The sequence below is a fragment of the Pan paniscus genome, chromosome 2 (assembly GCF_029289425.2).
Source record: "Pan paniscus chromosome 2, NHGRI_mPanPan1-v2.0_pri, whole genome shotgun sequence".
NCBI classification, from domain to species: Eukaryota; Metazoa; Chordata; class Mammalia; order Primates; family Hominidae; genus Pan; species Pan paniscus.
Window position 1 is genome coordinate 119,225,290 of NC_085926.1, and position 21,207 is coordinate 119,246,496.

Genomic DNA, 21,207 nt, shown 5'->3' on the forward strand with positions numbered 1-21,207 from the left:
AATAAAAATAACTAAAAATAATATTCTCAAAAGAAAAAATTGAAATGATAAAGCGCCAGTTGAAGTTGTGGACCTAACTGGCTGAAAAGCCACATAAAGAAATAACTAAGTAATCATAAGGGACTCAGCGTATTTTGAGAAAGCTAGAAGGCACCATCCATCTGCATGCTGCCTGCAATGCCTGGTGTTGTATATTTCTGTAGCATGATTCTATGTAAATTCTCAAGATAAGTTTGACCATGTTTATTTAAGCTGTATATAATAGGATTGTTTTTGTTCTTAAAGTGTGAAGACACGGCCAGTGCGAATGCCTCCAGGATATCAAGCAGAACTTGTTATTCAATTGGTGTGGGTAGATGGTGAACCTCCACAACAGATTACTAGTCTTGCTGTAAGCTCAGCATATGGAATGTAAGTAATTAAACTTTTTTATGATATGTATTATTTAGCTAATATGTTTGATTTTTTAGATGTTCCTTGCTTAAGTCCTAAAAATGAAAAGAAGCCCTTACCTGGATTTTTATTAGATTAAACAATATATAAGAAAAATAATTTAAATTTACATTATGGTTTTTTGTTCTTTCTTGAAGTCAAACCTGTGATAGTGTTCCCAATTTTGATGTTAGTAGGAGATTGCTAGGATTTTATTACACTTAAACTGTGTTGTTTGTTTTTATATTGTCTTTTTTTCTCTTTATATTTCATTTTGGATACTTTCTTTTGACTTATCCTTTAGAGTTCACTAACTCCCTCTTCAACTGTGTCTGATCTGATGGTAGATCCACCTATGGAGTTCAGTTTCAGCTATTTTATTTTTCAGTTCTAGACCTTACATTTGATTATTTTAAAACATCCTGTTCTCTTCCTAAATTATCACTGTATTCTTTATTTCTTTGAACATATTGAATGTATGACTTTAAAATGTGTTACTTTAAATATGTGTTTGATACTTCCATATTTGGTATCTAGTCTATTACATTTCTTAGTTTTGGGTCACATTATATTATGTTCATGTATGCCAGTTTGTATGGTTTTTTTATTAGTTGTTCCTGGTTTTTTTTTTAATTGAGAAATGAACATTATAATTTGAGGTTCTAGATGATACTTTCCTCCAGAAAGTATCTACATTTCCTCTGGCAGTCTAGGTTAAAAAACTATTGAAGGGTCAGAACAACATAATTCAAGCAGACATCAGGTCTTTGAAAGTTGAATTTTATTCCCATTAAAGCCTAATTTAATTTCAGTTAATCCTTATTTCTAGGTTGTAGCCCTCCACAGAGGTTGTGTCAAACTATACTCCCACCACCAATGTTTAGAATGTCTACTTTCCTACAACCTTTCTAACTACAATGTATAATCAAACTTTCCATCCTGGTCAGTTTGTTAAGTAAAGAGTAGTATGTTATTATAATATCAGTAAAATTTTCGTATATCTTAAGTGAAATTGAACATCTTTTCCTGTTTTGTGACATTCTGTTTCTATTCTTTGTCCATTTGTCTGTAAAGTTGTTGGCCTTCATAGAGATTTGTGAAAACTGTTTGCATATTAGGGAAGTTAGCTTTCTCTATAGTGTAATTTGCAATGATCTTCCCTGCTTTTGTTTGCTTTATGACTTTGTTTAAGATGGTTTTTACTTTAAAGAATTTTTTGCAATTCTATTTTTTGTTATCTTTTATGGCTCTGAATTTGTGTCTTATTTAAAAAGTCCTTCCTCACTTCAAGATAATAATAAAAATTAATAAAAACAAAAAAATTATGTTCTCTCTAATATGCTTTTTTTCTTTTATATGTTTAAATCTTTGATCTGTCTGGAATTTTTTTAAGTATAAGATATGAAGTAAGTATTAAACTATATTTTTTCCTGATGGCTAAGAATTGTGCCAATACTGTTTCCTGAATACTTCATCTTTCTATGCTTATTTGGAATCAACTTTTATCAAATAATACATTACCTTATATATTTCACTTTTATTTCTGTACTTCCTAAGCTGAGTCTTATAAGCTCCAAGAGAATGCCTTGAAACCATCAGTAAGGAGTCCATGGAAAAAAGTCTTATCTTTGAGTACCTGGAATTTTCTTCAGGGGGATGTGGAGGATATATGTGAACATAGAGTATTGGGTGCTTGCTTCTTTACTAGAATATTATTTGATGGGAAAGCTGGCAACCACAGTTGATGGATGATGGGAGAGAAGGAATGGACTGTGGGATAGCCTACTGTTTCATTATTTGATACGGTAAGAATATATGATTATTCTCTAGCCCAAGTAATTACTGTGAAAGATAGTTGAGCTCAAGCCATCTTCTGAGTTCACTTCTCTAGAGTTTGGCCTGTAAAGACAAGGGGACTTCAGAATTCAGAGACTATAAAGATGTGTCACCTGGTTCAGAAGCTGAAGTTTGTTAGAATAGATCAGATAAAAAACACATTTACCTTATAAGGGAACTGTGGAGGTGAAAGTTATTACAGAGCTTCTGAATAACTGACACTTGTATGAAAATGACAGCTTGGACATCTATCTCATAGAGAGCCTCCACTGCAAAAATCCTAGTTCATGTGGCTACTAGAGTAAATTCCACCAAGTTTTAAAGAAATAAATTTTACAAGTATTACTTTAAATGTTCCTGAGAATTATTAAAGATGAAATCATGTTCATCTCATTTTATGGCCAACATAACTCGCTGCAAAAACTTGAAAAGGGTATTACAAAAAGAGAAAGTTGTAAGTCTATATCATTTATGAACATGGATTTAAAATCCCAACCAAAATATAGATAAATCTAGCAATTAAAAAAGATAACATATCATAACCAAGTTTGGTTTACACCAGGAATTCAAAGTTTTTAAACATTTTAAATTAATCAGTGTAGTTCATCACATTAGCAAATAAACTAGAAAAACCACATGATGGTCTGGTCAGGAATGCAAAAAACAAAAACATCTGATAAAATTAAATATCCATTTATGACTTCAAAAGAAACTAATAGCTAAAATGGAAGGAATTTTTCTTAATCTGATACATTTTAGCAAATATGCTCTATGGTGAAATGTTAGAGACTTTGTCTTTGAGGAAAAAATAAGAGAAGTTTCTTAGTCCATTTGGGCTGCTTAACAAAATATCTTACAAATTGGTAATTTGTAACAACCAAGATTTATTGCTCACAGTTCTGGAGGCTAGAAAGTCCAAAATCAAGGTCTCAGGAGATTCAGTGTCTGTCTCTCTGCTTTGCTTTCTGCTTCAAATATAGCACCTTCTAGCTTTGTTTGCGCTTGGCAGAAGGAGTGAACAAACTCCCTCAGAATTCTTTTATGAGAAAATGAATTCCATTCATAATGGCGGAATCCTCCCAAAGACCTTCCCAAGGCCCCAACTCTTAATACCATCACCTTGAGGATTAGATGGTCTGAATTTGGGGAAACACAAAAATTCAGACAATAACATTGTGACCTTGCTTCCCAAAATTTATGTCTTTCTCATATGCAAAATACATTCTTTTGATTCTAATAGCTCCAAAAGTCTTAAAACATTTTAGCATTAACTCAAAAGTTTAACGTTCAAAGTCTCATCAAAATATCATCTGGGCTGGATGTAGTGGCTTACGCCTGTAATCCCAGCACTTTGGGAGGCCAAGGCAGGTGGATCACCTGAGGTCAGGAGTTTGAGACCAGCCTGGCAAACATGGTGAAACCCCATCTCTACTAACATTGTAAAAATTAGCTGTGCGTGATGGCACGTGCCTGTAATCCCAGCTACTAGGGATACTGAGAATCGCTTGAATCCAGGAGGCAGAGGTTGCAGTGAATTGAGATTCTGCCATTGCACTCCAGCCTGGGTGACAGAGTGAAACTCCATCTCAAAAAAAAAAGTCACCTGAATCATATATGGGTGAGACTGAAGGTATGATTCATTCTGAGGCAGGATTCTTCTCCAACTGTTACCTTATGAAATCAAACAAGTTATATGTTTCCAAAATACAATGGTGGGATCAGCACAAGGTAAACATACCCATTCTAAAAGGAAGAATTAGGAAAAAAGAAAGGGATAATAGCTCCAAAGTAAGTCCCATAAAACTCCCATCTCCCTGGGACAGAGCACCTGGGGGAAGGGGTGGCTGTGGGCACAGCTTCAGCAGACTTAAATGTTCCTGCCTGCTGGCTCTGAAGAGAGAAGTGGATCTCCCAGCACAGCGCTTGAGCTCTGCTAAGGGACAGACTGCCTCCTCAAGTGGATCCTTGACCCATGTGCCTCCTGACTGGGAGACACTAGCCGGCATGGGTCGACAGACACCTCATACAGGAGAGCTCTGGCTGGCATCTGGAGGGTGTCCCTCTGGGACAAATCTTCCAAGGAAGGAACAGGCAGCAATCTTTGTTGTTCTGCAGCCTCCACTAGTGATACCCAGGCAAACAGGTTCTGGAGTGGACCACCCAGCAAACTCCAGCAGACCTGCAGCAGAGGGTCCTGACTATTAAAAGGAAAACTAACAAACAGAAAAAAATAGCATCAACATCAACAAAAAGGACATTCACACAAAAACCCCATCTGAAGTTCACCAACATCAAAGACCAAAAGTAGATGAATCCACGAACATGAGGAAAAACCAGCACAAAACGATGAAAATTCCAAAAACAAGAAAGCCTCTTCTCCTCTAAATCATCACAATTCCTCACCAGCAAGGGAACAAAACTGAATGGAGAATGAGTTTGACGAATTGACAGAAGTAGGCTTCAGAAGGCAGGTAATAACAAACTCCTCTGAGCTAAAGGAGCATGTTCTAACCCAATGCAGGGAAGCTAAGAACCTTGAGAAAAGGTTAGAGGAACAGCTAAGTAGGATAACCAGTTTAGAGAAGAAGATAAATGACCTGATGGAGCTGAAAAATACAGCACGTGAAACATACACAAGTATAAATAGCCAAATTGATCAAGTAGAAGAAAGGATATCAGAGATTGAAGATCAACTTAATGAAATAAAGCGTGAAGAAAGGATTAGAGCAAAAAGAATGAAAAGGAATGAACAAAGCCTCCAAGAAATATGGGACTATGTGAAAAGACCAAACCTATGTTTGATTGGTGTACCTGAAAGTAACAGGGAGAAGGGAACAAAGCTGGGAAACACTCTTCAGGATATTATCCAGGAGAACTTCCCCAACCTAGCAAGACAGGCAACATTCAAATTCAGGAAATACAGAGAATATCACAAAGATACTCCTTGAGAAACCACAAGACACATACTTGTCAGATTCACCAAGGTTGAAATGAAGGAAAACATGTTAAGGGCAGCCAGAGAGAAAGGTCAGGTTACCCACAAGGGAAAGCCCATCAGACTAACAGAGGATCTCTCTGCAGAAACCTTACAAGCCAGAAGAGAGTAGGGGCCAATATTCAACACTCTTAAAGAAAAGAATTTTCAACTCAGAATTTCATATCCAGCCAAACTAAGCTTCATAAGCAAAGGAGAAATAAAATCCTTTACAGACAAGCAAATGCTGAGAGATTTTGTCCCCACCAGGCCTGCCTTACAAGAGCTCCTGAGGAAAGTTGAGGCAGATTCTTCTCCAACTGTGAGCTTATGAAATCAAACAAGTTATATGTTTCCAAAATACAATGGTGACATCAGCACAAAGTAAACATACCCATTCTAAAGGAAGAATTAGGAAAAAAGAAAGGGGAAATAACTCCAAAGTAAGTCCCATAAAACTCCCATGGAGTTTTGGAAAGAAAAAACCGGTACTAGCCACTGCAAAAACACACCAAATTGTAAAGACCATCGACACTAAGAAGAAACTGCCATCAACTAACAGGCAAAATAACCAGCTAGCGACATAATGACAGGATCAAATTTACACATAACAATATTAACCTTAAATGTAAATGGGCTAAATGCCCCAATTAAAAGACATAGACTGGCAAATTGGATAAAAAGTCAAGACCCATTGGTGTGCTATATTCAGGAGACCCATCGTATGTGCAAAGACACACATAGGCTCAAAATAAAGGGATGGAGGAATGTTTACCAAGCTAATGGAAAGCACACACACAAAAAAAGATTGCAATCTTAGTCTCTGATAAAACAGACCTTAAACAACCAAAGATCAAAAAAGACAAACAAGGGCATTACATAATAGTAAAGGGATCAATGTAGCAAGAAGAGCTAACTATATATATGCACCCAATACAGAAGTACCCAGATTCATAAAGCAAGTTCTTAGAGACAGACAAAGAAACTCAGACTCCCACACAATAATAGGGAGACTTTTACACCCCACTGTCAATATTAGACAAATCAACAAGACAGAAAATTAATAAGGATATTCTGGACTTGAACTCAGCTCTGGAACAAGTGGACCTAATAAACATCTACAGAACTCTCCACCCCACATCAACGAATATACATTATTCTCAGCACCACAATGCACTTATTCTAAAATTGACCACATAATTGGAAGTAAAACACTCCTCAGCAAATGCAAAAGAACGGAAATCATAATAAACAGTCTCTCAGACCACAGTGCAATCAAATTAGAACTCAAGATTAAGAAACTCACTCAAAACCATGCAACTACATGAAAACTGAACAACCTTTTCCTAAATGACTACTGGGTAAGTAATGAAATTAACGCAGAAATAAATAAGTTCTTTGAAACCAATGAGAACAGACACAACGTACCAGAATCTCTGGGACACAGCTAAAGCAGTGTTTAGAGGGACATTTACAGCACTAAATGCTTACAAGAGAAAGCAGGAAAGATCTAAAATTGACACCCTAATATCACAATAAAAAGAGCTAGAGAAGCAAGAGCAAAAATATTCAAAAGCTAGCAGAAGAAAAGAAATAACTAAAATCGGAGCAGAACTGAAGGTGATAGAGACATGAAAAACCCTTCAGAAAATCAATGAATCCAGGAGCTGGTTTTTTGAAAAGATTAACAAAATAAATAGACCACTAGCCAGATGAATAAAGAAGAAAAGATAGAAGAATCAAACAGGAACAATAAAAAATGATAAAGGGGATATCACCTCTAATCCCACAGAAATACAAACTACCATCAGAGAATACTATAAACTAGTATTTCTAGTTTATAATAAACTAGAAAATCTAGAAGAAATGGATAAATTCCTGGACTCATATACCCTCGCAAGACTAAACCAGGAAAAAGTCAAATCCCTGAACAGACCAATAACAAGTTCTAAAATTGAGGCAGTAATTAATAGCCTACCAACCAAAAAATGTCCAGGAGCAGGTGGATTCACAGCCGAATTCTACCAGAGGTACAAAGAGGAGCTGGTACCATTTCTTCTGAAACTATTCAAAACAATAGAAAAAGAGGGACTCCTCCTTAACTCATTTTATGTGGCCAGCATCACCCTGATACCAAAACCTGGCAGAGACACAACAAAAAAAGAAAATGTCAGACCAATATCCCTGATGAACATCGATGCGAAAATCCTCAATAAAATACGGGCAAACCGAATCCCGCAGGACATCAAAAAGCTTATCCACCATGATCAAGTTGGCCTCATACCTGGGATGCAAGGTTGCTTCAACATGTGCAAATCAATAAATGTAATCCATCACATAAACAGAACCAATGACAACCACTTGATTATCTCAATAGATGTAGAAAAGACCTTTGATAAAATTCAACACTCCTTCAGGCTAAAAACTCTCAATAAACTAGTAATTGATGGAACGTATCTCAAAATAATAAGAGCTATTTATGAGAAACCCACAGCCAATATCATACTCAATAGGCAAAAGCTGGAAGCATTCCCTTTGAAAACTGGAACAAGATAAGGATGCGGTCTCTCACCACTCCTGTTCAACATTAATATTGGAAGTTCTGGCCAGGGCAATCAGGCAAGAGAAAGAAATAAAGGGTATTCAAATAAAAAGGGAGGAAGTCAAATTGTCTCTGTTTGCAGATGACATGATTGTATATTTAGAAAACCCCATCGTCTCAGCCCCAAATCTCCTTAAGCTGATAAGCAACTTCAACAAAGTGGCAGGTTACAAAATCAGTGTGCAAAAATCACTACAATTCCTATACAACAACAACAGACAGAGAGTGAACTCTCATTCACAGTTGCTACAAAGAGAATAAAATATCTAGGAGTACCACTTAGAAGGGATGTGAAGGACCTCTTCAAGGAGAACTACAAACCACTGCCCAAGGAAATAAGAGAGGACACAAACAGATGGAAAAACATTCCATGCTCATAGATTCAATGCTATCCCCATCAAGCTACCATTGACTTTCTTCACAAAATTATAAAAAAGTACTTTAAATTTCATATGGAACCAAAAGAGAGCCCGTATAGTTAAGATAATCCTAAGCAAAAAGAACAAAGCTGGAGGCATCATGCTACCTGACTTCGAACTATACTACAAGGCTACAGTAACCAAAACAGCATAATACTGGTACTAAAACAGATATATAGACCAATGGAACAGAACCAAGTTCTCAGAAATAACACCACACATTTACAACCATCTGATCTTTGACAAACCTGACAAAAACAAGCAATGGTGAAAGAATTCCCTATTTAATAAATGGTGTTGGGAAATCTGGCTAGCCATATGCAGAAAACTGAAATTAGACCCTTTCCTTAGACCTTATACAAAAATTAGCACAAGATGGATTAAAGACTTAAACATAAGACCTGAAACTATAAAAACCCTAGAAGAAAACCTAGGCAATACCATTCAGGACATAGGCATGGGCAAAGACTTCATGACTAAAACATCAAAAGCAATGGTAACAAAGCCAAAATTGACAAATGGGATCTAATTAAACTAAAGAGCTTCTGCACAGCAAAAGAAACTATCATCGGAGTGACCAGGCAACCTACATACTGGGTGAAAATTTTTGCAATCTATCCATGTGACAAAGGTCTAATATCTAGAATCTACAAAGAACTCTAACAAATTTACAAGAAAAAAACAACCCCATCAAAAAGTTGGCAAACGATAGGAACAGACACTTCTCAAAAGAAGACATTTATGCAGCCAACAAATATATGAAAAAAAGCTCATCATCACTGGTCATTAGAGAAATGCAAATTAAAATCACAATGAGATATTATCTCACACCAGTTAGAATGGTGATTATTAAAAAGTCAGGAAACAACAGATGCTGGAGAGGATTTGGAGAAATAGGAACACTTTTACACTGTTCGTGGCAGTGTAAATTTGTTCAACCATTGGGGAAGACAGTTGTGGCGATTCCTCAAGGATCTCAAACCAGAAATATTATTTGACCCAGCAATCCCATTACTGGATATATACCCAAAGGATTATAAATCATTCTGCTATAAAGACACATGCACACATATGTTTATTGCAGCACTGTCCACGATAGCAAAGACTTGGAACCAACCGAAATGCCCTTCAATGATAGACTGGATAAAGAAAATGTGGCACATATACACCATGGAATACTATGCAGCCATGAAAATGTATGAGTTCATGTCCTTTGCAAGGACATGGATGAAGCTGGAAACCATTCTCAGCAAACTAACACAGGAACAGAAAACCAAACACCGCATGTTCCCACTCATAAGTGGGAGTTGAGCAATGAGAACACATGGACACAGGGAGGGGAACATCACACACTGGGACCTGTCAGGAGATGGGGTGCTAGGGGAGGGGTAGCATTAGGAGAAGTGCCTAATGTAGATGATGGGTTGATGGGTGCAGCAAACCCCCATGGCACATGTATACCTAGGTAACAAACCTGCACATTCTGTACATGTATCCCAGAACTTAAAGTATAATAAAAAAAGAATAACTGAAAGATATATATTGATTATTACCATATTATATACTTGAATACACATTAAACCGTAATAGATTGATTTCATCTAATGAATGCAAACAAAGCATTTATATATAATAAAAAGGGAAAAGCAGAGAGAGAAAAACCATGGCCACTTTCTAAACAATGAATTTTCTAATTTTTTTTCATTGTGAGATGCTAATGAGTTAGCAGCCGGCCAAAAGACCAGTCAGGGTATTTGCTTTTGGACAGCTGTATGAATCATCAACTAAACTGATTTCATTTATTTCTAGCTTTTCCAAAAGGCTTTAGCTGTTCAGTTTGTCGCACATATATGGAAGACATTTTCTGTATTATTTATGTCATTATCATTTAGTAGTATGCCTGTCTGAATTACACCAGGTCTTTATCATTCTTCTTCTTATAATTTCTCAATTTTACCCTTTTGGTCAAACTCAACCCCCAAGCTGACTGACCATGAGGGCCTCAGTCTCTTTATAGAACAGATTATTAGTTATATAGTACCTCATTACAATGCCTATGTAGCAGCATTTCAGTATCTGGACATTAGACATTAAGGGGGGAAAAAGCATAAGACAATCATGATTATTATAAGAAATATGTGGAAACCACTTGATGTTCTAAATCCTGGTTGGCCGAAGTCTAACTAGGAAAATAATTTTCAAGGATTAATGTGGTTAACTTTAGTTAACTCAGTGGCCTTACTATTCCATTCACTATTAATTGTTTACTCTTTTGAAGAACATATCAAGGGGCAACTGTTAAATCAGAAACTGTGAAGGGTCTAAGATGTTTCCCTCTCAGAAAATAGTAAATTTGTCTGCGACAGTATTATATGTGTGTGTGTATATATATATATATAGACAGAAAATAGTCCTCTGGGTCAGAACAAAGACAGTTTATTAGTGGCAGCAAAAGCAGCAGCTTAGTGCAAGATCTTGCATCAGTTCCTTGAGCCCACAGGGGAACATGGTGAGTGGCAGATGGTACTTGCATGTGCAACTGGGTGCATAATAAAAGAGGAACTCCAAGTTTTAAAAACTCACATCTTATGTAGGTCTGCTGGTGAACTGCCCATTTATCTTTACTCTGGAACATAAGCAAATATTCTCTGGGGAAGAAGAGAGGTTTTTTATCTCTACTACCCTGAAATGTCTCAAAGTAGGGAGATGCCCCTAAGCTTTACTATTCTGGGATGTCTCTTCATACAAACATAACTGTAAATGCCTTCACTAAAAGGACTGTGCAGTACAGTGAAGTACTAATGGAGAATGGTCTACCAATTGTAATGTGACCAGTTGTACATTATTATTTAGGATTAATTGTGCCAGTTTGTTTATATTAGCCTGTGAGATCCTTAGACTTAAGTTGTGTTACTTGCCATTTGAGTCTATGTTTAGAAGTAAATTGCATATCTCACATTTCAGTTTAAGAATTTTTTGCTGGAATAGAATTCTTGTAAGAACCTTTGAAATTCAGTCTTGTTCCCCTTTGGATATGTTGTGATATTGGGCTTTTGATAAAATATGAGTAGTCACTCATATTGAGGGTTTTGCTCTGAACTTGGAAAGATAATATAACAAATTTAAGAACTGAAAACTGGTCTTACTCTTTCAGTGTATGTTTCCTAAGAAGAAGAGCTTTTTTTTTTACATCATAAGCATAGTGTATTTTTTAAATTAAGAAATTCAACATTGATTCAGGACTATTTTCTACTTCACATACCATATTAAGTTTCTAGATATGTCCCAATAATGTCATTTATATTATCTATTCACAGAACAGAATCAAATTCAGGATCTTGCATTGCTTTTAGTTTTCATTTCTTCTTAGTCTCCTTTAATCGGGGGCAGTTCTTCAGCATTTTTTTTTTAGATGGTGTCTCGCTCTATTGCCCAGACTGGAGTACAGTGGCACGATCTCAGCTAACTGCAACCTTCGCCTCCTGGGTTCAGGCAATTCTCATGCCTCAGCCTCCTGAGTAGCTAGGATTACAGGCATGTACCACCACACCCAGCTAATTTTTGTATTTTTAGTAGAGATGGTGTTTTGCCACGTTGACCAGGCTGGCCTTGAACTCCTGACCTCATGTGATCCGCCCACCTAGGCCTCCCAAAGTGCTGAGATTACAGGCGTGAGCCACTGTGCCTGACCCAGCATTTATTTTTTAACCTTCATATTTTTAGAATACAGCCAATTATATTGTTAACTGTACCTCAGCTGAGTTTGTCTGATATTTCCTCATGATGAGAGTAAATTAAGCATTTTGGCAGGAATACCACAGAAACAAGGTAATGTCTTCTCAGTTTATCTTATCAGAAGGTACATGATCATGGATTGTCCTAATTTTAGTGGTGCTAATTTTGATTGCTTGTTAAGGTGATATCTACCAGGTTTCTCCACTATAAAGTTGCTGTTTCCCTTCATAGATAATAGTTTGTGGGGAGATACTTGAAAGTTTTTAAACTTCTTACTCATCAAACTTTCACCCATTACTTTTAGCATCCATTGGTTATTCTCTGTTACCCTTCTATATTTATAAGTTAGATTCTACTATTAAGAGACCATAACTCCCTATCCTATATAAACATTTATTTACTTGTTTACTATATAAGTATGAAATCGTAGATTTGCATTTTATTCAGTGAGTTAAGATCTGTTTCTATCATTTGTGCCTGTGATGCTCTAATTCTTCCAGATTTGACCATATGGAACCCCATCAAAATGGCTTCTATGTCCTTTTGATATGTTCCCATCGTTTTTTAGCAGTTTGTTATTTTCCAGTACAATGTGATGTTCAATGTGTATCTTGTATATTCTTTAGTCTACCCCTGGAATCAGCTATCTTAGTCTCTTTTACTGGAGAATGTTATTTAGAAAACAATATCTGGGCACAATAGATGCTCATTTCTATTGTTGTCATTGCTTCTAGCCCCTATCAGTATACAAAGCTAAGAAAAAACAAACATTGAACACTTTTTGATATATATGAGATACAATTTTAAAGGATATATAGAGGATATAATTTTGAAGTAGCTTATCAATTTATTCTTTTATATTCTTGCTTTTGGATTCTTCTAAGAAATCTTTTTATCATGAATGTCTTGTGAATTCAGTCAAATCCTTTTACTGCATCAATTAAAACTGTATTAGTCCATTCTCAAACTACTCTAAAGACATGTCTGAGATTGGGTAATTTATGAAGAAAAGAGGTTTAATTTACTCACAGTTCTGCAGGCTGTGCTGGAAGCAAAGCTGGGAGGCCTCAGGAAACTTACAATCATGGTGGAAGGTGAAGGGGAAGCAAGCACATCTTACTATGGTGGAACAGGAGATATTTGTCCATTTTAAAATTTTCTTCCTGTGATTGATTTCTAGTTTTATACTATTGTGATCAGGAAAGGTACTTGATATGATTTCAATCAGCTAAGATTTGGTCTAACATGTTATCTGTTCTGAAGAATGTCTCACATGTGCTGGAAAAGAATGTGTATTCTTCTGCTGTTGAATGGAATATTCTGTATGTGTCCGTTAGATCCATCTGCACTAACATATAGTTCAGGTCCAATTTTCTTTACTGATTTTTTGTCTAGATAACGTATCTATTGTTGAAAGTGAGAGCGTTGAAATGCCCTACTTTTATTGAATTGCCGTTTGTATCTCCCTTCAGTTGTGTTAATATTTGCTTTACATATTTAGGTATTCTGATATTGGGCACATATGTATTCATAGTTGTTATATCTTCTTGATGGATTGACTTCTTTATTGTTATATAATGATCCTCTTTGTCTTATGACAGTTTTTAACTTAAAGTCTGTTCTCTTCTGATATAATTAAGCTACCTCTGCTCTATTTTAGCTTCCATTTTTATAGAAATTCATGTTCATCCCTTCACTTTCAGCCTATGTGTAAGGCTAAAGTTAATCTCTTGTAGGCAGCATATAGTTGGATCTTAATTTTTGATCCATTCAGCCACTCTTCCTTTTGTTTGGAGAATTTAAACAATTTACATTTAAAGTAATGATTAGTAGGTACAAATTTACAATGCCATTTTTATTTTCTGGTTATTTTTAATGGATTCTTTGTCCTTCCTTTCTTGCTTGCTGTGTTCCCTTGTGCTTTGTTGATTTTCTGTAGTGATATGCTTTGATTCTTTTCTCTTTATCTCATATATACATACTATGTTTCTGCTTTACAGCTACCATGAGGCTTACGTGGAACATCTTATACTTAATAACAGTCTATTTAGAAATAATAACAACTCAACTTCAATTTCATTCAAAATCTCTACCATTTTACCTGTCACTCTCCTCCAGCACACATTTTATATTTATATATATTTTATATTGTGAATTTATTAACAAAACAACAAAATATTATACCTATAGTTACTTTTAATACTTTTGTCTTTTGACCTTTATACTGGACTTAAAGTTGATTTATACACCATCATTTCAGTACTACAATATTGTGAATTTAACTATAAATTTACATTTATAAGTATATTTTATGCTTTTATATGATTTCATGTTACTAATTAACACCCTTCCATTTTAGCTTAATTTAAGATCCCTTTAGCATTTCTTGTAAGACAGGTCTAGTGGTGATGAACTTCATCATCACTTTTGTTTGTCTGTGAAAGTATCTCTCCTTCATTTCTGAAGAACAATTTTGCTAGATACAGTATTGTTGGATGGCAGTTTTTTTTTTCTTTTTGCACTTTGAATAAATCATCCCATTCTCTGGTGCTGTATGGTTTCTGCTGAGAAGTCTTCTGTTAGCACTATTACTGTTCCCTTGTATGTAACAAGTTACTATTCTCTTACTGCTTTCAATTTTTTTATGTTTGGCAGTTTGATTATAATGTGTCTGTGTGAAGCTGTCTTTTGGATTGAATCTGTTTGGGAACCTTTGAACTTCATAAATCTGGATATGTATATTTCTCTCAAGGTTATCAAAGTTTTCAACCATTATTTCTTTAAATGTACTCTCTGTCCCTTTCTCTCTCTCTTCCTCTGAATCTCCCATAATGTGACTATTGGTTCTCTTGATAGTGTTCGATAAGGGTTTCTTTTCCGTTTTTTGTTATTTTCAGTGTTCTATAGGGTTTCTTTCCTCTTTTCTATTCTTATCTATTTTTTGTACTCTGATAGTATAATTTCAAAAGATCTGTCTTCAAGTTTTCAAATTTTTTCTTTTGCTTGATCAAGTCGGCTAGCAGAGCTCTCTACTGCATTTTTTCTTTCATTCATTATTCTTTTAGCTCCAGAATTTCTATTTGGTTCTTTTTTGTGATTTCTTTTTGTTGAACTTTAAATTTTATTCACGTATTATTTTCCATTGTTTCTTGAGTTGTCTGTTTACTCTTGTGTCTTGCTCAGCTTGAGCTTCCTTAAAAGAATTAAAATAATTATTTTGAATTTGAAAAATAATTATTTTGAATCATTTTTTAGATAACTAATAGATCTCCATTTTGTTGAGGTCAGTTCCTGGATAGCTATTGTGTTCCTTTGCCAGTGTTATCATTCCCTGCTTTTTTGTGTTTTTAGTGAACTTGCATTGATGTTTGTATATTTGAGGCAACAAGTCACCTGATCTGGTCTTTTTGAAGTAGATACAGTGGGGAAATGCTTTCAGCTGTGAATGGCTACAAGGGCACCAGCTGGATGGGGTGCAACATCTCCTGTTTTAAGAAAGACACAGATATGGTCTCAATGCAGTTTAATCAGCCGAAGTCAGTGTTGGCAAATACTGCAGGTATCCATGGCAGAAGCCAAAGTTGCAGATGTCTGTAGTAACTGTAGTGGTTAAGGCTGTTAAGGTCCTCAGTATTGAAAGCTGTTGAGTTTTTCCTATTCAACTTTTATCTCACATAGGGAAGTTCCAGCCAAAGTGATTCCTCTTGGCACTAAGTCCGATGTGCTGGCACACATGCAGCTGTGGTGGTGTTGGGATCCTGGGCACTGGTGCACAGTCAGCAATGCTGGTTCTGGGTGCAGGTGCCCAGAGCAGCCATGAAGCCAGGGCTCTGTGGTCAGAGGCACGTGTAACTGAGGTGGTGCCTGGGGCACAGGTGCATTTTTTTTACTTGGCATTGACACCAATGTCTGAGGCCTGGGCATATACAGATTGCCTATAGAGTAAGAACCTGTGTCATCTTTGGGGAATGCCATGATGACTTGGTCCCAGGGGTGATGAGACATAGTAATAGCATGGAACATAGCAGTAACGTGGGTCCAGTGACAACAGGGTGTATCAGAGGCCTGTCAGGTCACAACAGGGGCAGGATGCAGAGCAGTAGTCTGAAGCCCCAGTGAAAGTAGGTAAAAGCCCTGACTTATAACCCAAGGTAAGAGAGCAGTCAGTTATTTACTTATGAATATACAACTGCTTCATCATCATTTGTTGAAGATTATATATGTTTCTTAGCACTTTTGTCAAATATTATTTGACCATGTATGTGTGAGTTTATTTCCAGGTACTCATCTGTTCTACCAATATCTAGGTCTGTCTTTATACCAATAGCGGCCTGTCTTGATTCCTGTACTTTTAATTAAGTCTTAAGATTATATAGTCTGTATCCTCAAACTTTCTTATTTTTCAGAACAATTTGGGCTATTCTAGGTCTATTATACTTCTCTATATATTTTACAATCATGTTTTAAGTTTCTTAAGTAAAAAAGAAGTCTGCTGGGATTTTGTTTGAAATTGCTGTGAATTTGTAGATCAGTTTGGGGAAAAGTAACAATATTGAATTTTCTAACCATTAAGCAAGGTACATCTTTCAATTTACTTAAGTCTTCTTTAATTTCTCTCAACAATAATTATAATTTTTAATGTACAGATTTTCCACATTTGCTGTTAAATTTATTCATATGTATTTCATAATTGCAATGCCACTATGAATATTGATTCAAGAGTTCCATAGATTTTAGTTCAGTGAAGGAGGTTCACAGTGTTGCTTACAAATTCTATATCCTTACTGATTTGTTTTCTCTGATTATTCTATCAGTTATTAAAAGAGGAATGTTTGCATACTACACCTTAATTGTAGATTTGTCTATTTTCCCTTTCAGTTCTATTGGTTTTCATGAATTTTGAAGCTTTATTATAAGATGAATCCACATTTAGGATTGCTATATCTTCTTAAGAAATTGATTCCTTAATCATTTTCCCTATATATCTCTCAAAATTTCCTTTTTCTGAAATAGACTTTGTCTATATTAGTATAGTCGTTTCAGCATTTTTTAAATTAGTGTTTTCATTGTAAATGTTTTCCATCATTTCGCTTTATATTTAAAGTGGATTTGTTGTAGGCACCATATAGTTGGGTCTTACTTTTTATCCACTCAGGCAATCTCTGCCCATAATTGGAGTGTTTCAGTCATTTACATTAATATACTTATCTACGTGATTGGGTTTAAGCAAAACATTTTCTAATTTGTTTTTCTCTTTGTCCCCCCACTCCCCCTTTTTTTTTTTTTTTTCTTCTTTTTCTCTGCCTTCTTCTCAGGGAAAGATTGCATATCTTTTAATGATTCTATTTTAACTTCATTATTGATTTATTAGATATACTTCTTTTAGTTTTTTGTTTGTTTGCTCTCAGGCTTACAACATGTATCTTTGAATTATCAAATAAGTAGATAAATAAATGGAATGATACCACTTTTCATATATTTTAATAACTTTACAACAGCATGCTTCTATTTATCCTCCTGTTTTTTGCATTATTGTCATAAATTTACTTCCATATGTTATAAACCGCACAATACATTGTTATTAATTTTACTTTAGTCAATTATCCTTTAAAGAAATGAGAAAAGTCTTTAATATTAATTTTCATATTTAACATTTTTGTTGCTCTTCATTATATAGTGGAGATCCATATTTCCATCTGGAATCATTTTTTTCTGTCTAAGATTTCCCTTATTATTTTTGTAACCCATTTATGTGAGTGATGAATTCCTTCAGCTTTTGTTTTTTTGCAAAAATTCTTTTCCACTGCTTGAAAGATGTATTTGCTGGGTATACAATTTTAGGTTGACATTATTTTTATTTCTTACTGTAAAGATGCCACTCCATCATCTTTTGGTTTGTATAGTTTCATCTAATGTTTTTAATGATTTTATCATTTTAATTTTTACATGTAATAAATTTTTTTATCTGCCAGCTTTTAACATTTTCTCTTTATTATTAGTTGTTTTCAGCAATATGATTATGATGCCTTTTTGTTTTTCTTCATTCTTATTCTGCTTGGGATCTTTAAGTTTCTATTATCTGCAGGCTTATTACTGTCTTCAAATTTTGTCTGTCATTTATATAAATTGGCTATCATTTTTTCAAATATGTTTTCTTTTGTTCTTCCTTTATGAAACTCCAATTATGGAGTTTTGTTTTTTAAAGTTTTAAAGATCTCATTTCATTTTAGGTAATTTCTGTTATTTCTTCAAGTTTACTGTCTTAGTCTGGGATGTTGTAAACAAATATACTATAAATTGGGTAGCTTATAAACAACAGAAATTTATTTCTCACAATTCTGAAGGCTGAGAAGTCTAATATCAAGGCACCAGTAGATTTGATGTCTGGTGAGAACCTGTTCCTTATAGATAGTACCTTCTAAATTCATCGTCACATAATGGAAGGGGTGAGGCAGCTCTCTAGGGCCTCTTTTATAAGGCCCCTAATTTTATCCATGAGAGCTCCATTTTCATGACCTAGTCACCTTCCAAAGTTCCCACCTCTTAATACAATCATCTTGGGGGTTAAGTTTTAACGTATTAATTTTGGGAAAACACAAACATTCAGAGGATAGCATTCTCTATTCTTTTCTACTATAATGTCTAATGTGCAGATAATGTTTAAATTTCATATACATTTATATCTCTAAGGCTTTTTTATGTCTTCCATTCCTTCCTTTGTCACATTTGTATTTTCCTCAACCTTCTTGATTATCTGTAATATGCTTTGAAAAGCACTTTCATTATTTCCCATCTGCTAGTTTTATCATCTCTTTCATTTCTGGATATGTTTCTATTGAGTTATTTTTTCCTCTGGTTATCATATTTTCCTGATTCTTTATATGCCTGCTACTTTTTATATACTAGATATTGTGAATTTTACGTTTTTGGTGGTATTTTGTGCCTTTTTTTAGTAGTGTTCAATTTTTTCCTGGAATGAAATTAAGTTACTTGGAATCTGTAGCTAATTTGTCTCACTGCTGAAGTGACACTCCTATATCTGCTGTTCCATGTATTAGGAGAGCTCTGCAGTTTCATTGGTAGTAGCATAAAATATTCTTAGCCTTGTGTGAGCTCTGGGAATTGTTCTGCCTTATCTTTTTGGTGGCTCTTTTATAGGTCTTGAGTAGCTTCTACACATGGATGCACAGATTAGTACACAGCCGAAGTCTCAAGGACATCTTTCTGCAAATCTCTGGTATTCTTTCTCTGTGCAGTTTATTTTGCCTTATTAGTTGTAGCTGTTTTGGTAGTCTCAGTCTCTCATCTCTGCCTCCTCAACTAAATGAGACCATCAATCTCTCTTTGAGTTCTAGTTTCCTGTACCCAAGCCTGGGAACTATCTTCAGTCACTAACACAGAACATTTGTGAAATGTATTACCTTGGTTGCTATCCTTCTCTCATCTTATTCTATGTTGCCTGTTGACCAATATGTGAAAACTGTTGTTTAATATATTTTTGCCCACTTTTCTAGTAATTTAAAATAGGAGATTAAATCTTTTCTCTTTACCAACTTTCTGACAACTACTGCCTGACTTCCCCAGCCCTAAGCTATAACTTCTCAGTATTCTTATTTTTAATTCCAAGACAAAAATAATTATTTATGGTATATAGAATGTCATGCATCCTAGTTGCCTACATTTTTTCAGTCATTATTGCATTTAGAAACTCTATCGTGTCTGTAAGCAGAAGTAATTTGCTATATTTTAACATAAAAAGTTTAAGGATACTAATTTGTTATAGCTGGTAACATGTATAATATTGCATTTATTTATAATATTAAGATCAATTCTTTTTGCATGGAAAAATTTCAATGTACTTTAAAAATAATTTTCTGACTTGATACTCATAAAAGCTCTGTGAACCAAATAAATGTAGAAGTATAATTATCATTATAAAGAAGCTAAGGCCAAGCAAGGTTCATTAATTTTTCTCAAAGTCACATATCCTGTAAGTGATAGAGATGAGAATTAAACCCAGATCTGACCAGTATAACAATACTTTTTTTCAGTTTCCAAAGTTTGTCTTACTGGAAGATGTAGAGCTCTATGTGAATTAGCAAAACATCTAGTATGGGTAGAAGTGTTGTTGTTGTTGTGTTTTAACTTGTGTGGTGAAGTGGAAAGAACCATTTTAAGAGTAAGCAGATGGTTTGTAAACAAGATTCAATCTAAATAATACAACATGGAACATACATAAAACAAGCAAAACAACATTCATATAACTAATGTTTAATAGTTTATGAAGCAAAAAGTACCGACAGAATTGTTCAGCTAGAGGGCATGTTGTAAATGGAGAAAAATAAGAGTTAATGTATGCCTAATGGTTAAGATAATCAAAATGCCTACTTAGAAGAGCTGTCTTTTTTAAATTTCTCAGGAGATTTAGTTAAGTAATTAATCAAATGGTCTCTTTATCTTTTGAAAGGGGCACAAAATAAAGAGCACAAAAGTAAGAAACATTTAACTTTTTGTATCTCCTCATTTCTAATATAGTGTCAATGCCTTTGATATATGAAGTTAATTTTTATTTTTCTCTCTTTCAGAAGATAATTAATTTGGAGTCTAGTAGTTATAATTTTATTTGAAAAAGGCATCTAATTACATACGTAAGCATCTTTAGCTAGTGACATTTCTTAACCTATCTCCCCCTTGCATAGCAAAAAGGTTTTGTGTGATTCTTCTGTGAAAACATAAGGCCTAGTTTAAAGAGCGGATTGGGTAATCACGACTTACATGATAAAACTGCTGGCAAAATATAATTGCCGATCATCCTTTTTTTGTGGTAAATTGTATGCCTATTATACGAAGACAGTTTATCCATCATAAAGGCAAGGCATCCTTCTTGACTTTACACAAATCACTGCCCAACTTCCCCAACCCTAAGACATTACTTTTCAATAATCCTATGATTGATTTGAAGATAAAAATAATCATGCTTGTTGTGATACATTCTAGTTGTATTTTTTTTCTCTCTTAGAGTTGCATTTGGGAACTGCAATGGGTTGGCTGTGGTGGATTTTATACAGAAGACAGTACTGTTAAGCATGGGGACCATTGACCTATATAGATCAAGTGACTTATACCAGCGACAACCACGGTCTCCTCGAAAAAACAAACAGTTCATTGCAGGTAGGAGATAAAACAAGATGAGTTATGAACTTGATTTG

At 34.9% G+C, this 21,207-nt stretch overlaps 1 protein-coding gene across 8 annotated transcripts in view; it reads left to right on the top strand.

Moving 5' to 3' along the window:
* STXBP5L (syntaxin binding protein 5L) overlaps positions 1-21,207 on the top strand; it is a 507,233-nt gene that overhangs the window by 348,415 nt on the left and 137,611 nt on the right. For all 8 annotated transcript variants that reach the window (XM_003825169.4, XM_008950467.3, XM_003825168.4 and 5 more), the window contains 2 exons: positions 286-411; positions 21,018-21,169. In XM_003825169.4, the coding sequence (XP_003825217.1) occupies positions 286-411; positions 21,018-21,169 (278 nt within the window). The remainder of the gene's footprint in view (positions 1-285; positions 412-21,017; positions 21,170-21,207) is intronic.